At 33.6% G+C, this 23,837-nt stretch overlaps 1 protein-coding gene across 2 annotated transcripts in view; it reads left to right on the forward strand.

Annotated features, from left to right (window-relative positions):
- The window catches only part of LOC122029995, an 86,095-nt gene that overhangs the window by 29,157 nt on the left and 33,101 nt on the right, over positions 1-23,837 (forward strand). Inside the window, exons 5-8 of one of the 2 annotated variants that reach the window (XM_042589146.1) lie at positions 3,715-3,769; positions 6,789-6,876; positions 8,302-8,420; positions 9,392-9,505. In XM_042589146.1, coding sequence (XP_042445080.1) covers positions 3,715-3,769; positions 6,789-6,876; positions 8,302-8,420; positions 9,392-9,505 — 376 coding nt within the window. Of the gene's footprint in view, positions 1-3,714; positions 3,770-6,788; positions 6,877-8,301; positions 8,421-9,391; positions 9,518-23,837 lie in introns of both variants that reach the window. The other variant, XM_042589145.1, reaches the window with a different exon arrangement.

The raw sequence follows: 23,837 nt of genomic DNA on the forward strand, positions 1-23,837 counted from the left end.
AAAGCAAGAACCATATAGTTCATCTAGCATATCATCTAATCTAGGAATAGGATGACGATACTTTACCGTAATTTTGTTGATAGCCCTGTAATCAACGCACATTCTCCAAGTTCTATCCTTCTTAGGTACAAGCAAAATAGGAACTGAACAAGGACTCAAAATTTCTCGGGCATACCCTTTTCTCATCAACTCTTCAACTTGCTTTTGAAGCTCCTTCATCTCCATAGGATTGCTCCTATAGGCTGGTCAATTAGGAATGACTGCTCCTGGGATGAAGTCAATTTAGTGCTCTATTCCCCTAAGTGGTGGCAATCCATCAGGAACTTCTTCAGGAAAAACATCATCAAATTCCTGCAAAAGAGATTTAACAACACTAGGCAAAGAATGTTAAGATTGTTAGTGTTGAAATAAGCCTCCTTGACAAAAGTACAATCATCGGCTGTTAAGAATAAAAAGCTCTCTTAAATTCTCTTTCTTTTGCATAAAAGCTCCCTTTTTTACTCTCTTGCTCTATTTTTTTTGTTTCTTTTTCATTCTTTTTTTCACTACTCTCATCCTCACTTTTTCTTTTCTCACACTCCTTTTCTTTTTCATTTTTTTTCTCTCACAATCTTTTCACTACTCTCTTGCTCTATTATGCCCACAGATTTGAATTTGATAGTTTCTTTCACAAAACAATCACAAGATTTTTCTATACTTTTTTTCTACCAATTCAAAAATTCATCGCTCTCAATTTATTCTATTGAATTCAGATCCAAGGGCATAAATACATTAATGAGTCTTCTACGAGTCCATTGATTTTGATTTGAAGTATTTAGAGTTCTCTAGGTTCATTAGCTAATTTCATTCGAGATGAAATTGGTTGATGGACCTATACCATTTGAAAATTCAAAAGTTTGATATTTTTTGAATTAGGGGAGTCCTAGGAACCCATTGGTGGTGTTGGTTATTGAATATCATTGTTTTAGGCCTTATAATATGATTGTGACAAATTTTATCGAGCCTTGCAAGTTTCAAAATTCACTACTCTCAATTTATACTATCGTATTCAGATTTGAGGCCATGGATATATTAGGAAGGCTCAAGGGAGTCCTAGGAATCCATCGGTGGTGTTGGTTAATGAGTATCATTTCCCTAGGTTTTATAATGAGCTTATGACAAACTTTATCAAACTTTTGTAAATTTAAAAATTCACTGTTCTCAATTTATGTTGTCAAATTCAGATTTGTGGGCACAAATATATTAAGGGAGTTTCTAGGAGTATATTGATTTTTGTTTGAAGTATTCGGAGTTCTCTATGTCCATCAGCTAGTTTCGGATGAAACGGGCTTGATGATGTGAAAGAAAGAGAAGGGGCATTTCAAGAATATGCTGCGTGATTTAGGGAGTATGAAAGTTAGGCATGCAAAATGATAAATTTGAAATTTGCATGCATGGTTCACTAAAATGTTTTTTTTTTTAATTCTTTGTTAACATAATTGAAGCTACGTACCTCAGTTATCGTTTTTGGTGTTGGCTACTCTCGAATTACCTTAACTTTTTCTTCATCAACTGCTATTCCCTTAGCACTAACAATATAACCAAGAAACTCTATTTGACTAGTGCAAAAAGAATATTTTTGAAGGTTAGCATACAATTTTTCATTTCGCAAAACAAGTAGAACTTTTTGTAAATAATCGACATGCTCATCTAAATTCTTACTAAATCAAGATGTCATCAAAATATACTACAACAAAGTTTCCAATATAAGCACGCAAAATATGGTTCATTAATCTCATGAAAGTACTAGGTGCATTTGTTAGCCCAAATGACATGACTAACCATTCATACAAACCATACCTAGTCTTAAAAGCAGTTTTTCATTCATCTCCCTCACGCATGTGAATTTGATGATAGTCAGACTTCAAATCAATTTTAAGAAAATGCAAGAACCATATAGTTCATCTAGCATATCATCTAATCTAGGAATAGGATGACGATACTTTACCGTAATTTTGTTGATAGCCCGGCAATTAACGCACATTCTCCAAGTTCCATCCTTCTTAGGCACAAGCAAAACAGGAACTGAACAAGGACTCAAACTTTCTCGGACATACCCATTTTTCATCAACTCTTCAACTTGCTTTTGAAGCTCTTTCATCTCCATAGGATTGCTCCTATAGGCTGGTCGATTAGGAATAACTGCTCCTGGGATGAAGTCAATTTGGTGCTCTATTCTCCTAAGTGGTGGCAATCCATCAGGAACTTCTTCAGGAAAGACATTATTAAATTTCTGCAAAAGAGATTTAACAACACTAGGCAAAGAAGGGTTAAGATTGTTAGTGTTGAAATAAGTCTCCTTGTACAAAAGTACAATCATTGGCTGTTGAGAATAAAAAGCTCTCTTAACCTCTCTTTCGTTTGCATAAAAGCTCCCTTTTTTACTCTCATGCTTTATTTTTTTTGTTTCTTTTTCATTCTTTTTTTCACTACTCTCATCTTTACTTTTTCTTTTCTCACACTCCTCTTCTTTTTCATTTTTTTTCTCTCACAATCTTTTCACTACTCTCTTGCTCTATTTATGCCCACATATTTGAATTTGATAGTTTCTTTCACAAAACAATCACAAGATTTTTCTATACTTTTTTTCTACCAATTCAAAAATTCATCGCTCTCTCAATTTATTCTATTGAATTCAGATCCAAGGGCATAAATACATTAATGAGTCTTCTACGAGTCCATTGATTTTGATTTGAAGTATTTAGAGTTCTCTAGGTTCATTAGCTAATTTCATTCGAGATGAAATTGGTTGATGGACCTATACCATTTGAAAATTTAAAAGTTTGATATTTTTTGAATTAGGGGAGTCCTAGGAACCCATTGGTGGTGTTGGTTACTGAATATCATTGTTTTAGGCCTTATAATATGATTGTGACAAATTTTATCGAGCCTTGCAAGTTTCAAAATTCACTACTCTCAATTTATACTATCGTATTCAGATTTGAGGCCATGGATATATTAGGAAGGCTCAAGGGAGTCCTAGGAATCCATCGGTGGTGTTGGTTAATGAGTATCATTGTCCTAGGTTTTATAATGAGCTTATGACAAACTTTATCAAACCTTTGTAAATTTAAAAATTCACTGTTCTCAATTTATGTTGTCAAATTCAGATTTGTGGGCACAAATATATTAAGGGAGTTTCTAGGAGTATATTGATTTTTGTTTGAAGTATTCGGAGTTCTCTATGTCCATCAGCTAGTTTCGGATGAAACGGGCTTGATGATGTGAAAGAAAGAGAAGGGGCATTTCAAGAATATGCTGCGTGATTTAGGGATTATGAAAGTTAGGCATGCAAAATGATAAATTTGAAATTTGCATGCATGGTTCACTAAAATGTTTTTTTTTAATTCTTTGTTAACATAATTGAAGCAATGTCAAAAAGTCTTTTAAAGACACCAACTCAGTTGTATCTTGTAAAGCATCTCCATACATTATTTAATATTGTGAGGTACCCGATCACATTCTAACCATTATGCTAGGATTTTAGTGGGTCCAGATTTAACTGAGGATATCATAACTATATTCGTTTCTGTAAACTTATAAAATAAATAATATACTTATTCATTAACATTTTTGCTTTTATTATATTAGCTCGAAAATGAAGTTTGCTGATACAATCTTTGCAATTGTTTAAAATCTTTCTTGAAAGCTAATCTATTTTTGTATTTTGGCCAGAATCGCACCTCGTTCATTGATTCTCTTCAACAAATGTCTCTTACTTGAAGTTACGGTATGGTAACCGGTCAACTAAGTTTTTAGACTTATTCTACTCTTACTCAAGCTTGAAGGTTTCTAATAGAATTTGAAGAAATAAATATTTGATTGCAATATACAGAAATAACCAGTCCACGGATATATATAGGATGTTATAAAATCTGAAACATAAAAAATGCAAATGTGGGACTAAATCCACTAGGCCTGTAACTCTATTAAGTCTAATAATATCTTTTGATACTATCTTTCAAGCTAAAGCATAGATACTATTTATGTCTAACTTATTACATAAACTAAAGCAACTCTCATAAGCACAACATAAATTGGGCATGGTGATAGTGAAATCATTAACCTCCTACTCACATGTATTCAAGAGTTAAATAGAGGAAGCAACAAATGATCCTTGACCTTAGATTTATAAAGCTCGAGAAATACTTGATGAAGTGCAAAAGGAAAATAAACTTGAATTAATGAGGCATGTAGTTAATTTCTTCCGACCAAGGAGTTAATGAAGCATGTAGCTAATTCCCTTCGATCTCATATAGTTAATAGAGCATGCAGACAAAGATTGCTTTGTAAAACCATCCAACAAATCGATGAGAGAGGTTAAAGAGAGAGGACATAAGGAAATTAGGGTGAAGAAAGATCTTGATATAAGTAAACAAGGAATTAAAATTTTATAAATTTTTAGATGATTAAAAAATATGAATGGATTTGAATTTAAAATTTCGATTTTGAGCTGATAGGAAATTGTTCTATTTTGGGTATCGTGTAGTTTGGTATCTTTTAATTTAGGAGTATAATGGGATAATTGTATTTATTGCTTTTTAGAATTTGTTTCCTAGTTTATTTAGGGTCAAAATTGCAAAGTTATTCCTTTAAGTGTATTAATTGTAGGATCAAAATAGAGGCTATATGGGTTGAATAGCCTATCCTTTAATTTGTACAAGACGGTTAGTGAGGTAAGCAAGAGACAACACAAACACAAACAAAAAACAAATATGAAGATAAGTATAGAAACAATGTAGATAAAGGTATTTACATGGTTCGATAGACCTCGGCTCATACTCTACAATTTATGACCCTTTGACGAGTCACTCTACTAAATCAATTAACTTTCTCCTTCTCGAATTTCTTTCCACTAGTTCAGTTATTATTTTGAGCTTCCAATTGGCTGCTCTTTGCCACACAATAGCTTTACTAATTGCATCAATCGATTGTATCTACCATCAGGTCAACTGATCTGGATTATTGTCATTGTAATAGCTAATCACTTTGCAACAACTGTACAATTACTTCAACAATTGATTCAATTATCCATCAGTTGATATACTATAGAAGCTTTGAGATCATTACTTATATCGATAAATTAATCTTCCAATTGTACAACGAAATTATTTCTTGAGTTGACTCAAATTTGTGGAGCAATTGACTTATTTGGTTGACTAGATTATAAACAGAGGTAAATGCAAACATTGTGCTCCCTTTTCATCTATCTTGACTTGACTAACCAGTTGACTCAAGCTTTAGTCAATTGTGTTACTGATTAAGCCAATTCTAATATTTAGTCCATGCTAATCTAGCCCATAATAAACCCTATTTATATTAATAATATCATCCTCAACTTTGCACAAATAAAAAACACTATGAATATCTTTCTCAGGGACTTCACATTACTAAGAAACTTTGCTTCTGGGTCTTACTCTTTTGTTAAACATCCATTCACCCTTGATATGTAACTTTTTATATTGCAATTGCAATACTTGTGTAAGTAACCTATAGCTGCACACTTGTCACACCTCATTAATAAGCATCACACATTCTAACTTAAACCCTTGTTTAAATATCAAAATCGTCATAGATATGATTACATCAATAATCTCTCCTTTTTCTGTTTAACAACTCATTTAAATTTGATGATCTAACTTAGATTGTAATATAAGTGAATAAAAGTTCTTAAATGATAACTCCCCCTTAATTAAAGTTATAACTCCCCTTTAATGTATCAACATTTCTTACTTATCCTTTCATAACCTTTTCCTCCCCCTTTACCATACATCAAAATAAAATTAGGATCATGGTTTGAAATCTTGTATTATATTGAACGAAACAGTCGAAACTTATCGTGATGATAAATTACCGAAACTCAAAATTACTCGACTATTCTATCTTGTGTTGTTGTGTCAATCATGTCCGTTAGTATCATGTCGATTAGTATTATGTCATACTAACATTAGTCACCCTTTGACTTGCTATAAACATGTGAAGATAAATTAAAATAATTTTATTATTTTTTAGAACAAAATAATTTCAAAATTGTACCATTCCATATGGGAGTTAGGAATATAGATGTGTCCTCTTCTTATTCTCTTTTTCATCTCCTTCCGTATTTAATTCTCCACCGACACCATATATCGAAACCAAAGTTTAAAATCTCAACCCATGCTAAGGTTTAAGTCATAGACCAAAACAATATAGTTTTGGTACCGTATCGTGCCGGTTTTAGAGAGGTTTACACACGAAAATTCTGGGAGAAGACTTAATTGCTCAGAAGTTGAATTATACCATTTGGAAATGGATATATGTAGGATGCTAGTCGAGATGGGGGCCTATTGGAGTATGTTAGAGAAGAGGAAGAGTTCTAGACAACATGAAGCAGAAGGAGAAATGGGAGGAAGAGGGGACAATTATAGGTGCACCTCTGGTATGAGTTAAGAAATTACAAAGCTATGAATTAGGGTAGACAGTGACATTGCTGCTTTAATGTCATGGCTGGATAATTACACAGTACAGGACTATACTTAAAACAAGATGTTAGACTCTGAATTGTCATGACTGCTAACATAGATTGGTTTTCACTGCAACATATAATGGGTCTTTTATTCACTCTTCCATCATTGCATTACTATATTTTCTGCATATAACTCTTAATAGTATATGGTGGTTAACTTATTTTTTACTTCAACAGTATATCATACCTTTACTTTGTCATGATGGAAGAGCCTTATGATTAAAAGATGCATGTTTTTTTGCAGCATGTTAAGCATTACAATTCCTTCTCTGAAATGCTGCAAGTAGAGATTCTTGCTAATGTCCTCCCAGGGATTATGTCTGTTGAAGATGGTAATAGACTCATTCCTTATATGGATTTGTAGAAACTATGGATGTAATGGCATTTTACTTGGTCATGCTTAATAATATCATAAATGCACCTAAGCATTGACCTTAACAAAGGACTCAAATTAATGCAACAAAATTTTGATTATAGTTGATTTTAAAGGTCATTCAACTATGGCAAGTTCAACATTCAAGTATCTTAGGTGTGACGTTCAACTACTAGGGTAAAGACATTTTAAGATTCTTCATAACATGGTTTAAAATTTCGACCCGTGCCGAGGTTTCGGTCTCAGGCCGGAACGATACGGTTTCGGTATCGTATCGTGCCGTGCCGATATAGTTTCGGTATTTTTTATTTATCTATAATAATGATAAGATAAATATGTTTATTGTGTATATAAAAATAAGTTGTATATTGATTTATTATAAGTTCTCAATTATTGAATAATTTAATATTGTTAGAAAAAATAATTAAAATAATTTTATTTAAATAGAATTGATATATCAATAATTCAAATTAAAATGGAAGTATCTATAATAATAATAATAATAATAATAATACAAGATATTATTTTATATTAATAATAATTATATAAATTAACTATTTATTCATTTAATTAATTATTAATTAAATAATATATATTTTAAATAGTAAAAAATATCAAGTAAAAGATTAAAAAAAACAGAATACAAATATAATTTATTAGAATTTTTTAAAATTTTTTAGATTTTTTTTAAAAATTTAAATGAAATTTAAAATAATAAAAATATATTAGAATATAAATAAGAATTATTATATATTTTTTAAAATTTTTAAATGAAATTTAAAATATTATTTTTTCAGTATATTAATTAATAAAATTTATTTAATTTATTTTACTTTTAAATATATTTTTTATATATTTTATTAGGATAATTTAACTAGGTTTATAAAAGCCTCTTTGAAATATCACATCTCCTCTACCCATCCTCCTTAGGAATTGTTTAAATTAATAAAATAAAATAAATAATTATTAAAAACAGAAAAAAAAAACGGCGTACACGAGATCGCGCCCACCCGCGAGGCGTCCCGCGTCTCCTCCGGCGCCACCGAGACGGGGACGCCTCCCGTGCCGGTTTCGGCCGCCCGGCGGAACGGTAAAAACCGTCCGTGCCGGGCGGCACGGAACGACACTTCAAACCTTGCTTCATAATATTGTTGAATAATTTACCATTTTTGACTTTCTGTAGTTTTCAGGATCTTTAAATATCAAGGTTTTCAGTATGCTTTTTTGTTCTAGCTTAAGATGAAGGTTTATTTGAACTTGAGTAGGTTGCAACATAACTTATAGATAGTTAATTTCAGTAACATGATGATTATCACAATTTTTTTATCTATATATTCATGAACCTATTTGACCTAATAATGGAATTCTTTCCTTTCCATTAAAGGGATCCAAGTCTACCGCAAGTTCTATACAGAAGAGAAGGAAATGTCAAATGGTGTATTGGCTATCTCTGTCAAAAGATCTGCTATTCAACCATACAATACCTTGGCCAACTTTCTTTATGTGCGTGATGGTTTGTTACTTCAATTTGAATAATTAATTAAATAAATAAAAACAATGTCAAATTGGCATAGAGTTTAGGCAGAATTTATGATGTGAACTTGTGTACATCCTAGGTAAATATAGTTTTACCCAGCCTAAGGTATCTTTGATAAAACTTTACTGTTATATAGCTGATTATAGTAGTTTCTATTATACAATATGGCATCTAAATTTGAAACCAATTGGATTCATTTTTATGCCACTAAAAAAGTAAATTTCTTCTATATTATATGGTGTATATAAGTGAAACAAGTTTATCAAATTTTTCCCAACCATACAATCTGTTCTTTCTTTATCTTTTCTTTCATCAATGTTTTGCTAGTCATTTCTGTTTCTACATTACATGTAAGAGAGGTAATATACATAACAGTGGATTCTTAGGTATTCATAAGATAATCAAGAGTATGTTGTCTTGTTGATCTCAAACGCCTTGCCACATTATCCAAATATTCAAAGGTGATATTATCGTTTATTCAAATTAATCTTTAATAATGTTGGATAAATTGGAATTTGTGGTTGGTAGTTTTGGAAACATTGGTGGGAAAATATACAATAGTTGGGATGTCATGCAAGGTTATTTCCCTGTTTTTTTTTAATTTGATAAAAAACAATTAAAAGAAAATTAAAATAGGCATATAACCAAAAGAGAGGCCCTATTGGAGAGGTGGGGACCTTATTCTTATATCTTCCCAATCTTTTAAAATATGATGTTCAAAGGAGAGATTTCTGTTAGAATGCATAATAAAATTTCATTAAAGAAACAAAGTCCTTAGTATTTCCATGTAACTTGAAAACATATAATCTTTTGTGATGAGATGATTTCTACCTTATGTTTTTTTGCATGTCTGAGAAGGCCCATTTTGGATTATTTTCAATTTTATATGCTGGACATTAGAAATTGAAACTTATTTAGCTTTTCATTACACAATCAGGGACTTGGTTATGATGGAATAGCTAATCTTCTTGGGCTGGTGCACACTGTCGCAACAGTTCCTGATGCATTACCGCCACCAAGATCATCTTTGATATCATCATCTATGAAACCGGTGAGGCCAAATGTAAGTCAAATTTTCTTTTTCCTTTGAAATAATCTTGTTCCAGATTTGAAGCCTTGTTTTTCAGATTCACTATTAACATTCATTTTATTGAAAATGCTTTTCTAGTAGTCTGAGATATTCCAACTTGGACCTCTAATAGCAAGCATCAAATCTGGGACATACAATTTCTAAAATTCACTGGTAATCACATTCTTTTAGAACTTGAACCCAAGATTGAAGCCACTGGATACAATGCAGATCTCAGAAGATATTATATGATGCAACAACAAAATTGATCTAATACCACAATTTAAAATAAGAGAAAGTGGAATATAAATTAACAAGAGAGGATTGAGTCATTTTAAAAGGCCCCCCAACATTGGTCAAGTTAGATAAGAAATAATCTATCCTAATAACTTCTAAACGAATAAATAATTCTTCAAAATAACTTGTACCATTCTCCTATTTTTGTCTTGATTGCTTTAAATGTTACTTCTTAGAAACTATTAAAATCTACCATTGATTCCTTTCCCTTCTACAGCCGTCCACGAGGGTAAACACGGAATCCTTATTGCAATGAAGGATGTAGTGGATGCAGTGGAGACATAATAACAGTAGCAAAAGATAATTAAATATAATATAATTTTTAACCATATATAATATATACTATTCTAATTAAATATGATCGAATTAAATTATTCTATATAGAAATTTAATTTAATTTTAAATTTAACAAAATAAATCCAAATAAAATCAAGTTTAAACCTACATGATCATAATCGACATCTCTAGTTAACTCCACTTAACTTTAAATAAACTTTTACCCAATTTTAATTTTTAAAATAGTAGGTAAATTTAACTTGCTTTAGTATTTAAAAATAATTTTAAATGTAAATTTGTTAAATAAGATAAAAATTAGTGTTTGAAAGATTTTTTGGTTGTTCTAATTTTAGTGTAGTCAATAGAGATCGAACAAAATAATATTAGCATGTGATAAAAAAATTAAAGAATATATTTTACTAAACTTATCTTAATTATTTGTATAAATTTTAATTTATATCATTTTTTAAAAAAGAGAAGAAATAAATTTTATTGCTTTTATCTAAATTGTTTAACATTTGAAAACTTATAAACACTCATTCATTCAAAAATTATCATATAATATAATAGATACATTATATCAATAAATAAAATATCATCTCCTTATCTTTTACTATAAATAGAAAATTTAGGCAACACTTTTGCACATTCTCAAAAATACAATAATTACATTAATTCATGAATAAATTGAAGTTTTCAAATATATGTAATATATCTAAAGATGCCAGAACCTAAGATCATCCTTATGACTATTATATGTATTGAAACCATATCATTCCGGTCATAAATCAAAATTCCAATATGACTCAAAATTTTAAACCTGAGTCCCAATAGATGTTAATGTGATAAACGACACACTAAATCTCATTGGTGTAGGAGGTGCATTTGAATAGGAACCAAACATCTCTTTGGAAAGGAACGAGGATATATTTTCTTTTCCATAGTTTGTGACTAAGAAGTCATATAATGATTGTCTACAAAGGATAATATACACGATATATAGTGGAAAACCATCACACTATATCTCATTATTGTAGGAGCCCAATTGAATATAAACAAAGCATTTTTACGATGGAAAGGGAAGCTTGTTTTGACCCATACAATTTTAATTACTTAGGTGAGGTTCTCATGTTAGGTGGATCCTAGTCTCTTTGTGGTGACAATACTTATGCAACTCTCACTATCTATAATAATTTACATGTTTCATCTCCACATCATGGATATATATGTCAAATGTTGGTGGACATCCATGTGGATTGTTATGCATAAACTTTGATACTTTTACAATTTTAAGTTTCATAGATTTTGTATCATCTTCATCTATGTGTATAGTTTGTTTAGATAATTAATATCTTCATTTTCATTTCTTTCTATTGAACAAACTAAGTTGTCTAAGTTAAATCTTGTGGGATCAAAAGAAGGCCAAGGGGTTGAATAGCCTTAAACAAAATTTAGATGAGACGAGAAGTGTAATTTTGTAAAAATAAAATCAATTGACAATTAATGAAATGCACAAAAGAAAAGAGAGTGGGAGACAATGCTGACTCGATTTTTATGGGATTGCAGCCCCTAAACTCTTGTTCCACGGCCTATGACCTTTTGGTAGATCACTTCACGAATTCCACTAGCTTTCTCCTTCTTAGAAATCCTTTGGAAGGGCAGAAACCTCTTTCAATGCTTACAAATGTGTAAAAAAACTTACAATGAACGGATGAGAGAGTTTGAGAGATTTTAATAGAGTAGCTTTGCTATAGAAGTGATTGATTTCGTAGCCAACATGCCCTATATTTATATGCCTCTCCCAAGCTTCTAAGAATCCTCTAAAATCATCAGTTCTTCTCTGCATCAGTCCACTACTTTTCAGCGTCAGTCAACTCAACTGGTTGGTAACAAGCAACTGCATTACTCATTCTCTTCAATCGACTATTTGTGTCCATAAATTGACCACTTTAACAGTAGCTTTTAGAAACAATTATTATAATGTACTTACTATTTCATTATCACTGATTAATGGTCCATAAGTTAACTGCTTATGGATAATGGTTGTTACAACAAACTAATGATTCTATTGCAATTCATTAACTCTTCTTCTATTTGACTCAAAGGACCATCAGTTGATTGCTAATATAGATGGTCAAATAGGACCTTCTTGTTGAGTAGTTAGTCGACTAACCCATCAAGTGGTACATAGTAGCGGTGACTGACAAGTTGGCTGACATATATGACAAGCTTAGTGTTTGGGTCATCTGCTGAGTCGACTAGAACATTAATTAAGTAAATTCCAAGGTTTTTATTTGAGCCTAATCTATTCTTCGATTTGTAAATTTACATGTGCACCCATGCTAATCGTTGCACTCTAGAACTTTTGTCTGGAGTCTTCTTTGCCTTGCTAAGCTTTTCTATGACCAATCGAGATCTCTTCTTGCAAGGCATTCGATGATCCTTGATCTGTCAAGAATTCCTCATGTTTGATATCTGATCACCATTGATTTGTTGAGACTTCCTCTTACTAGACTTCCAATCACCCTTAATATTTCGGGACTTCCTCATGCTATGCGACCTATTCCTGTATACACTTGTCACAAGCTTAACAAATATATTTTCTAACTTAACTATTTGTCACATCAACAATCTTGACCATTTTCGATATTTGACAACTAATTTAAGTTAGATCATAAGAGTAATAAATATGAATAAGAACAATATGATGGGTATGAACATGAATATAAGAAATATAATCATGCTAGATAGGCAATGAAATTTGAGCTCCCTTTTATTGTGTCAATTTTAACTATTCTCCCTCTCAATGTATAAATATTCTCAACCATTCTCCCTCTTTGCCACACTGGACTAATTTTTGTAGTTGACGGTTCTTTTTGTAGTTGGTGTCTATCAGGTTTTAGAAAATTATAGAAAATTCTATAAATTAAAAATCTATGAAATTTTGCACACATATTTGTCTTATAATTATGTATCCAAAATATAGGTTTTTATATAATTTTTTTTTTATTTTTATGCATTTTGGTACAAAGCTTTTGTTGAAATAAAAAGTTTTCTTCATATTCAAAATATTTCAGGAGAATTACATATGCTTATATAGCCACACAACCCTAAGCATCAACTTATTTACAAAAGATAAAAAGACTTATCTACTCTTGCTTCTCACAACACTCCCCCTCAAGTTGAACATATATATCAAACATGTTTAACTTGCTAAGAGAAGAGTCAAACACAGCTTGGGGTATAGCTTTTGTAAACATATCAGCAAGTTGGTCCTCAGACTTAACATAAGGCAGACATAGCTCTCCAGAATCAAGTCTCTCCCGAATAATATCAATCTCAATGTGTTTAGTCCGGTCATGTTGTACCGGATTATTTGCAATATTGATTGCTGTCTTGTTGTCACAATACAACCTGAGAGGTAATTCAACCTTTAATCCCATGTCTGTCAACAGAAAACTCAACCACAACATCCCTGCAAGACCATGTGCCATGGCTCGATATTCAGCTTCAGTATTGGACCGTGCACAAACATTTTGTTTCTTACTCCTCCAAGTTACCAAGTTTCCTCCCAAAAAAGTGCAATAGCCAGAAGTGGACCTTCTATCATCTCGAGAACTAACCCAGTCTGCATCAGAATAACATTCTACCTTCAGATCACCACCTCCTTTAAACAGCAAGCCTTTTCCAGGACATGATTTCAAGTATCTTAGAATCCTGTCAACAGCTTTTATGTGGATAGTTTTTGGAACATGCATGTACTGGCTTACTACACTAACAGCATAGGTGATGTCAGGCCTAGTCATAGATAAATAGAGTAATTTTCCAACTAGCCTTTGATACGTTCCCTTTTTCAGACTTGTAAGATCTTCCCCACTCGAACTAGTAAGATCATGATTTACTTCTATAGGAGTAGATGCTGGCCGAGAACCCAGCTTCCCTGCCTCCTTGAGTAAATCCAACACATATTTTCTCTGACATACATATATTCCTTTCTTTGATTGAGCGACTTCAATACCCAGGAAGTACTTCAATGATCCAAGATCTTTAATTTCAAATTCTGATGTTAACTTGGACTTAAGAGCCTGGATTTCTACCTCATCATCCCCTGTAACTATCATATCATCAACATAAACCAAAAGAATGGTAGTGCTGTCTTTTTTCCTTTTTATAAAGAGTGTATGAACAGCATTCCCTTGTTTAAAACCAAACAATATCATGACTTTGCAAAACCTATCAAACCATGCTCTGGGAGATTGTTTAAGCCCATACAAAGCTTTTCTTAACTTACAAACCTTTCCTTTTGTTTCAATTCCAGGCGGTGACAACATGTATACTTCTTCATAAAGGTCACCATTCAAGAAAGTATTTTTAACATCTAACTGAAATAAAGGCCAACCATATTGAGCAGCAAGAGAAAGAATTACCCTGACCGAGTTCAGCTTTGCAACTGGTGCGAAAGTTTCCAAGTAATCTACCCCATATGTTTGGGTGAATCCCGTGGCAACAAGTCTGGCTTTATATCTAATCACTTCACCTTCTGAGTTATACTTGATAGCATAGACCCATTTAGAATCAACCAAGTTCTTCCCCTTTGGGGGATCAACTAGTTCCCAAGTACCATTTCTGTTAAGAGCCTCCATTTCTTCGTTCATTGCTTCCTGCCACCTTGAATCCCTTACAGCTTCATAATAGGAAGAAGGTATAGCATGATTTGATAACTGTGAAACAAATGCATGATATGAAGGAGACAAACGAGAGTATGAAACATGGTTGGAGATAGGATGTTGAGTACATGACCTGACACCTTTTCTAACAGCAACCGGAAGGTTCAGCTCATTCATATTTAGAGGTGCGGTTGACTCAACTGATGAGGATAACTGCTTCACAGGATCAGGAGCCAGAGCATCCGATTCAACTAGCCGATCAATAGTAGGTTCTTGCTTGTGTCTTCGTCGTTTATAAGTAATAATATCTGGTGAAGACTGTGCTCCCAGTGATGGAACATCTTTTCCCAGTGATGGGGCATCTTTTCTATTTTCTATGACATCCAGTGGAATAGGAGAAGAAACCACTTGAGGAACTTGAGGAACCACTTGAGGCACAAAGGAAGAGGTAATATTCTCCCCCTGAGGATGAGACTGAGGAGAATAATAGGACTCAGACTCAAAGAAAGTAACATCCTTCAAGATATATCTCGTCCTAGTAATAGGATCAAAGCACTTGTAGCCTTTCTGGCAAGTGGAATACCCTATAAAAACTCCTCGTATAAAACGAGGATCAAGTTTAGAGGATTTGGGACCAAGAACATGTATAAAACAAAGAGAACCAAAAACCCGAGGTATAAGGGAGAACAACTCTACGCTAGGACGAAGAATAGTGAGAGGAAACCGGTTTCCGAGACCTTTAGATGACAACCGATTGATGAGATAAGCAGCGGCAAGAACAGCATCAGCCCAGAAATATTTAGGTAAGTGACGTTGAAATAATAGTGCACGGGCTGTTTCAAGAATACAACGATTCTTTCTCTCGGCCACTCCATTTTGTTGTGGTGTGTAGGGACAAGATGACTCATGAAGAATTCCTGAATCCTCAAGAAAAGTATTTAGAGACTGTGCAAAGTACTCACGGGCATTGTCAGAACGAAGAATCTTCACCTTTGAGTTAAATTGGGTTTCAACCATTCTACAAAAATTTTGAATGAGACGAGGAACTTCTTCCCTAGTTTTCATCAAGTAAAGCCATGTACAGTGGGTGTAGTCATCAATAAAAGAGAGAAAATATCGATAGTCATCCAAAGAAGTCACAGGAGAGGGCCCCCACACATCCGAATGAACAAGATCAAATGGAGACAAACTCTTCTTTAAAGACTCAGAAAAATGTGTTCTACAATGTTTGGATAACTGACAGATTTCATATTGAAATGACTGAAGAGAAACAGAAAAGAACAGACTAGGAAATAAAATTTTCAAAGACTGAAAAGACAAATGTCCCAACCGAGAATGCCATAAAAGAATTTCTTGATGCTTAGTTCCCAAACACTTGGCTGCAGATTTCAGAGCAGATGTTGTTTCAAGCTGATAATAATAAAGACCCCCTACTTCACGGCCAGTCCCAATCGTCTGCTTGGTCTCGAGATCCTGGAAGACACAATGATCAGGGAAAAAGGTTACGGAGCAGTGTAGTTGTTTAGTAATGCTACTAACAGAAAGTAAATTAATAGAGACGGATGGAACATGAAGTGCAGAGGATAGAAAAAAATGATCTGTAAGTTTTATGGAACCTTTGCCAGCAACAGTGGCTTTGGTTCCATCTGCAATGATCACTTTCTCCTGCCCAGAGGATAAAGAATAAGAAATAAAGGAGTTAGTAACATTTGTCATGTGATCCGTAGCTCCTGAATCAATGAGACAGGTACCAGGACCAGAACACTTAATCCTAGGCTATGGTTCAGTGCGCTTGAAATGGAGTAGAGTCTCAGGTGGTTAGTGAGAAAAGATGAAGCCGCTGAGAAGGAAGTTCCTGGAGATTAACAATATGGTGAAGACAATCCCATGATAGAGGACACAGAGGAACCAATAGCCTCTTCATTTTCTAACTTTGACAATATTACTACTACTACTAGAGCCTTCTTAGCATTGTGCTTAAATTTTTCAGGTTTCTTCGATATTTTTCCTAACGGAAATCAATCTGAATCATGATTAGCTCTTGCATGCAGCAAAATCTCCCCTTGTCTTTTAGTCCCCAGAAACTTGTTCTAGAACAATAAAGACAGAGGTCTCCCCAATCGGAGGACCTCCAGTGGAAATCCCCTTGTTGTTCATGGTCCTTTTTCTACCTTCTTCACTTAGAATTTTGTAGTAAACCTGTTCTAGAGAAGGAGTAGGATCAAGACCAAGAATTTGCCCTGTTAAATTCTCAAACTCTACAGCAAGTCCATCTAAAAATTTAATAATTCTGTTTTTTTCCAGAAGCTTTAAATATCTCTGATGATCATCAGTGGAACTCCAATTTTCCATCCGGTAGTAGTCAAACTCATCCCACAGTCCTTTCAGAGTAGCAAAATAATTGGTGACTGACATAGAACCTTGTTCAAGTTTGAAAATTTGACTACTGATCTGATAAGTACACAGCATATCATGTCGACGTCCATACATCTGCTCCAGTGTCTTCCACATGTCGTATGCTGTTTTGTTATGAAGAATGACTTGTTTGATGCCAGAATTAATAGAGTTAAGCATCCAAGTCATTAATTGAATATTGTCACACCGCCAAGTGCGAAAGCTAGGATCCTTTTCATCTAGTTTCACTTTAGTGCCATGAAGAATATCAAGTTTATCATGGCCTTCGACATAAAGTTCAACAACAACTGCCCAAGATGCATAATTTGTCTCAGACAATTTTTCTGATACTATCTGAAGACCGGACCCTCCAGTGCCTGCCATTGTGAAAACAGGTTGTACCTGTCCTGAAGAAGACATAGGGTTCGCAGAAATCCCCGAGGTTTCGCTAGCGTTGTCCGCTATTAAAATTTTTCTGGAAGGGGCGACGGCAGTAGACTGGGCTGAAGAAAAGGAATTCGAGAGAGGGTGAAGTGCAGGAGATCGTGATGAAGAAGGGAAGAAGAAAGCTTGGTCGGCGCCAGGAGATCACGATGAAGAAAGGAAGAGGAAAGCTTGGTCGGCGCTAGGGCAAAGAGGAAGAAGACGCGCCGACGGCTAGGGTTAGGGTTAGGGATCGGAACTTTGCTCTGATACCATGTTGAAATAAAGAGTTTTCTTCATATTCAAAATATTTCAGGAGAATTACATATGCTTATATAGTCACACAACCCTAAGCATCAACTTGTTTACAAAAGATAAAAAGACTTATCTACCCTTGCTTCTCACAACAGCTTTAAATAGGTCAATTTTTTTAAAAAATGGCTTGAATTATGAATCAAGTCTATGGTATATACTTGTTCTTTTCTATTTATGTTTAGGTTGTTGAAAATATGTTTATGGGTACTTAAAAATCCCTTGTGAGGTATGCCTTTCTCGTAATGCTATTTATAGTTATCATATATGTCTAATTAATGTTGCACATATGGGGTTCTCTTCTTAGTGAAGAAAATTTGGGTTTAGGTAGTAGCTTTGTGAAGATGCCGGCAAGATTAGATTTTTGACTCAAACATGTGAATTATACATCATCTCTTGCCACATGTTCCCGTATAAAGTGGTGTCTAAATTCATTCTGCTTAGTTCTAGAGTGATGTATGAGATTTTTAGTTAAGTTAATTACACCCATATTGTCATAAATAATTTGTACATTTTTATCTACACCACAATGCTTAAGGTATGAACATCATCCATAGGATTCGGGCTAGACATCCACCTAGGGCTAGGTATGCAACTTCGGTGGATGACCGTAAGACAATGTTATTTTCTATAGCTAACATTGAGTGAGCATCCTTGGAATTGGCACCCTCCATTTGTGCTCTTATTGAGTTTACTACCCTTTTAATTTGAGTTTGAATACCCTAGTAACTTTAAGTTAACACATTCAGGGTACCATAAGCTTACATTCATTATTTCTTTTGTTTTCTACCCTCTTAGTATATTTTGTGAAGGTTGCAAAGGTGCCATTTTTATGCCTTAGAAAATTTACCTAAGTGAACCTAGTATAGTCATCAACAACAATATCGCATAACTTGTCTTTATCATATGATATCTTGGATAATCCTTTCACTAATTCTTCCTTAGCTAATTTTGTGATTATCTTCATGCTAACATAGCTAATCCATGATTTAAAATTTCAAGCCGTATCGGAGTTTCAGTTTATGATCGACACGATACAATTTCGATATCGTATTGTGTCATGTCGTGCTAATATAGTTTTGATATTTTTTTAATATAACATATATTAATAAAAACATTTAACTTAAATATTAAAAAAAATATGAAAAAATAAAAAAATATGTATGATATATAAATAAATTTTATTATATATTTTTAGAATTAAAATAAATAATATATATATTAAATTATTGTTATAGTTCTATTAGGGTTTAATAAAGCTTATTTAGATTATCTCTACTATAGTTGAGAGTTAATTAAAATTATTAAACTAATTTTTAATTAAAATTAATCACGATGACACCAACACGGTCGAGGGGGTTCCGCGATGCCTCCACGAGCCATGCTGGTCTCTGTGTCGTACCAGTTAGTGGGCATAATAAAATATTTTGCCTATGCCACTAGGTACGATACAATATTTTAAACCACATAAACACTTAAAATATATAAAAATATTAAAAATATTTTTTTTTAAAAAAAAAGAACAAATGGAATTGTAATACTCTCCTATGATAGATAAATAAATAAAAATTTTATTATATATTTTTAAATTAAAATAAATAAACTAAATAGTTAATAGGATAATTTTATTAGGATTTAATTAAACCTATTTAGATTATCTCTATTATAGTTATGAGTTAATTAAGTTTAATAACGTAAGTTTGAATTAAAAAATTCTAGCCCTGCGTCTGTATCTCGCTACGCCTGGTGTGGAGTCGCATGACCCCTTCGTTACTACCTACGGGGTTGCGTGATGCGACCGTGGGCTTGGTGTCGGGCGTGCTAGTGTCACGCGGAATGAAACATTTTGTGTGTTTCGTTCGGCACGCCACAAGATTTCAAACCATGAGCTAATCTCCTATGTCATTGCTAATATTCTTGTTCTTTAGTAAGATCTTATTATATCTTGTTGCTTCTTTTGCCTACTAATTAAGTTCTATCTAAATTTGAATACTCAAATAGATTTTTGCTAAAATTTCAATTTTGTATTTGGTGTCATATAGTTAACTTATGTTAAGTTATACCTCATTCCCTTAACTAGAAATATGAAATTTGAGTTTAATTCAATATCTCTTGTTCCTACAAATCTAAGTTTGTCATTGTTACCAAATGAAATACTACCTTTATTCTTATGTCTAATAGTTGAAAATTTACTAGTATCGCCTAGTCATGTGCCTTAGCAACTATTTTCAATAATTTATTGCTCCAATCTCTTTTTGCCTACAAAGATACCAAAAAAGTGTTAGGCCAAGCAGTTAATAAGTAAGTGCTTGGGAATCCAAGCTTTAACATGCCTAGATTTTGAAATAATGCAAACATAGAAGTACTAGAGCAATTAAAGAATTATAAGATTTGGGTAAAAACACTAAAAATAAGAAGAAACTCAGAACTAAACTATATATATTATTATCTAATGAATTACAGGAACATATATTTATAGTTATATGTTTACAAGAGATAAAGATAAGCTAGAGATAAAATAGGAGATAAACTAGGAAGATAAGCTAGAGATAAAATAGGAGGTGAAATAGGAAGATAAGCTAGAGATAAAATAGGAAGATAAGATAAGATATTCTATACTCCCCCCTTAAGCGGGATGGTATATGTTATACATCCCAAGCTTGTCTATTAACCAGTCAAAAATAGGCTTAAAGAGAGCCTTTGTAAGAATTTCTACAGCCTGCTATGTGGTAGGTACGTAGGAGACTTCAATAATGCCTTCATCAATCTTCTCCTTAATGAAATGTTCGTCAGTCTCAATATGCTTCGTTCTATCATAATGAACGAGGTTGCGTGAAATTGAGATTGCAACTTGTTATCGCACCAAATAATTATGGAACTTTTCTTCAGTATGTGTAGTTCTTCAAGGAGTTGTTTCAACCAAAGGACTTCACATATACCAAGAGCAGCATAACGAAGCTTGGCCTCGACACTACTTCTTGCTATAATATAATGCTTCTTACTTCATTAAGTGACCATATTTTTGAACACAAAAGAACAATAACCCAAAGTGGATCTACGATCATTCGGACACCTTGCCCAATCAATATAAACAAATAATCAACATTTCTTGTCACATTCTTTCTAAACAAATAATCAACATTTCTTGTCACATTCTTTCTAAACATTAACCCTCTACTAGGGTTCCCTTTAGATACTTCAAAATTCTATTTGTAGCATTCAAGTGACATTGATATGGTGAGTGCATAAATTGGCTAATACAACTCACTGGAAATGTGATGTCAGGTTTGGTGTGGGCAAGATGAATCAATTTGCCAACGAGTCACTGAAACATGCCTCGGTCTACTGGTGAATCTTCTGGATGTGTCAAGTTTTACATTTAGATCTATGGGAGTATCAACAAGTTTACATCCCATTAACCCGGTGTCTCTTAGCAAGTATATTTTTGTTGTGAGACGAATATTCCTTCCTTGCTTCGAGCAACTTCCATCCAAGGAAAAATCCAAGTTTCCCAAGATCCTTCATTTCAAATGTTGTTGCAAGATGTTTCTTGATCCTTTCCATCTCTTCAAGGTTATTACCGGTGATATAATGTTTTCTACATAAGCAATCAATATGACAATCTTACCCTTTACTCTATGGTGACATAGAGTATGGTCGGTGTGACTTGCTTGTATCCAAGCTGCTGAACCATCTTGGCAAACCTGTCAAACCAAGCTTTGAGATTGCTTTAGATCGTAGAGAGTCTTCTTTAGACGACAAACTGAGGCTTCTTTATTTTTGTTGAACCCAGGTTGCAAATCCATGTACACCTCATCTACTAGATCACCGTTGAGAAAGACATTCTTGACGTCTACTTGGTGAAGTGGTCAATCTAAGTTTGCTGCAAGAGATAGTAATACCCGAATAGTGTTGATCTTTGCCACAAGGGTGAAAGTCTCTTAGTAGTCAATTCCGTATGTTTGAGTGTACCCCTTGGCCACGAGACAGGCTTGTATCTTTCAACCGAATCATCGCTTTTGCACTTAATCGTGAAGACCCACGTGCAGCCAGTCTGGTTCTTTCCTGTTGTTGATTGACTATGTCTCATGTATCGTTGTTTTCCAAGGCTTTTGATCTCTTCATAAATTGTTGTATGCCAATGTTTGTGTTTAAGAGTCTCATCAATATTGGTTGATACTGCTGTTTCTGAGAGATTTGTTACCAAATCATGCATATGTCTAGATAGATGAGAGTATCCTAAAAAATTGGAGATAAGATGTTGAGTACATAGACGAGTACCTTTACAAAGTGCGATTGACATATCCAATTGTGGTAGCTTAGTATCATTAGGATCAGAACTTGAGTCAGACGCGTGAGGCGCTCGAGATATCAGATCAAACTTGGCTTCTACGTACTTTCTTCTGCTGTAAGTCATGGGAAAAAATTTAAAATTTTGGGTACTAGAGTGATCTAGGGAGATATTTGAGGTGATTGTGGATTTTCTTGATTTGGAATTTCTAGATCTACAGAAGGAGGGTAATCTTGAATTTCTGAATTTTAAATTTTTGGGTCTTGTGAAAGTAAGATAGGTTTTTGATTTCGAATTTCTGGGTCTTGTGGAAGTAAGATAGGTTCCTATTTTTTCGAGTTAAGATCTCCCCCGAGCTCGATTAGGAGGTGAATTTGTTTACCAAAACTATTCCCAATTAGTTAGAGAAATATGTGGCAGGGCCAAATTTTTAATCAGAGACTTCCCCTAGGTAGAAGGCTTCAAATAAAAGGATTGGTGTTTAAAAAAAGTGATGTCTCTAGAGTAAAATATTTTCTCTTTGCAGGAGAATAACATCTATAACCCTTTTTGGTGGAAGAGTTCCCAACAAAAACGCTCTTGTGACTTCTAGGATTTAACTTAGACCTAAGATGATTATGAATATGAACGAAAACCGAATATCCAAGTATGCGTAAAGGAAGATTAGAAAAGATATGAGATTTTGGAAAACATTCTTGAAGAGTAGAAATTAGGGTTTTAAATTTTAACACCTGAGATGGTAACTGATTTATCAAATACCATCCCCCAAAAATGTTTAGGTAGATTGCTAGTAAAAAGTAGTGTGCGATCAACTTCTAGAAGATGATGATTTTTCCTTTGTGGTGTATCGACACAAGAGCTTTGATGAATAATACACCTTTTTGAAGAAAAATCATTTAGTGAGGGATGAAAATATTCGGTTCCATTTATCAGTTCAAAGAATTTGGATATGAGAGTTAAATTGCGTGAGAATCATGTCATACAATTGCTAAAATATATGCGCAACTTCAAATTTTTCACATAAAGGAAAAACGTTTTGAAGCATGATATGAATGAATTGAAAAAGGAACCCAAGTGTGTTTAGCTAATTGACAGATTTCACACACAAAGTGATCTGAAGGAAGAAACAACGAAGGAAATAAGCAACGCATATAAGAGAGGCTAGGATGGCCAAGGCGGTGATGGAGTAGCTTTATTTGGTGGTGGTGGTGAGAAGAGACTGAACTACAAATAACTTGACAACAGTAAGCCTGAGAGTTAGCACATAGAAAGTAGTACAATTCATCCAACTCAGCAGCACACCCAATTGTCCTCCCTGAGTTCCGATCCTGAAGAACACATGAGTTTTTGGAAAAATTAGCCACACAATTTGAATCCTAAGTTAGTTTGCTAATTGAGAGTAAGTTATATGGCAACTTGGGAACAAATAAAACTTTATGCGGCAAAAGATTGGGACTAAGAGTCACAGTTTCAATTCCCACTACTGGTGAAATAGATCCATATGCCAAAGTAACAGTACAAGTACCAGAATATCGGTTGTATGAAGAAAAATAGTACGAGTACCATACATATGCTCAGAAGCACCAGAATCAATAATCCAAGACTCTCTCGATGTGGATGACTCATTCATAGTAGACGAGGAAATACCATGAGC

Source organism: Zingiber officinale, chromosome 10B (genome assembly GCF_018446385.1).
Source record: "Zingiber officinale cultivar Zhangliang chromosome 10B, Zo_v1.1, whole genome shotgun sequence".
In the NCBI taxonomy this organism is placed as follows: Eukaryota; Viridiplantae; Streptophyta; class Magnoliopsida; order Zingiberales; family Zingiberaceae; genus Zingiber; species Zingiber officinale.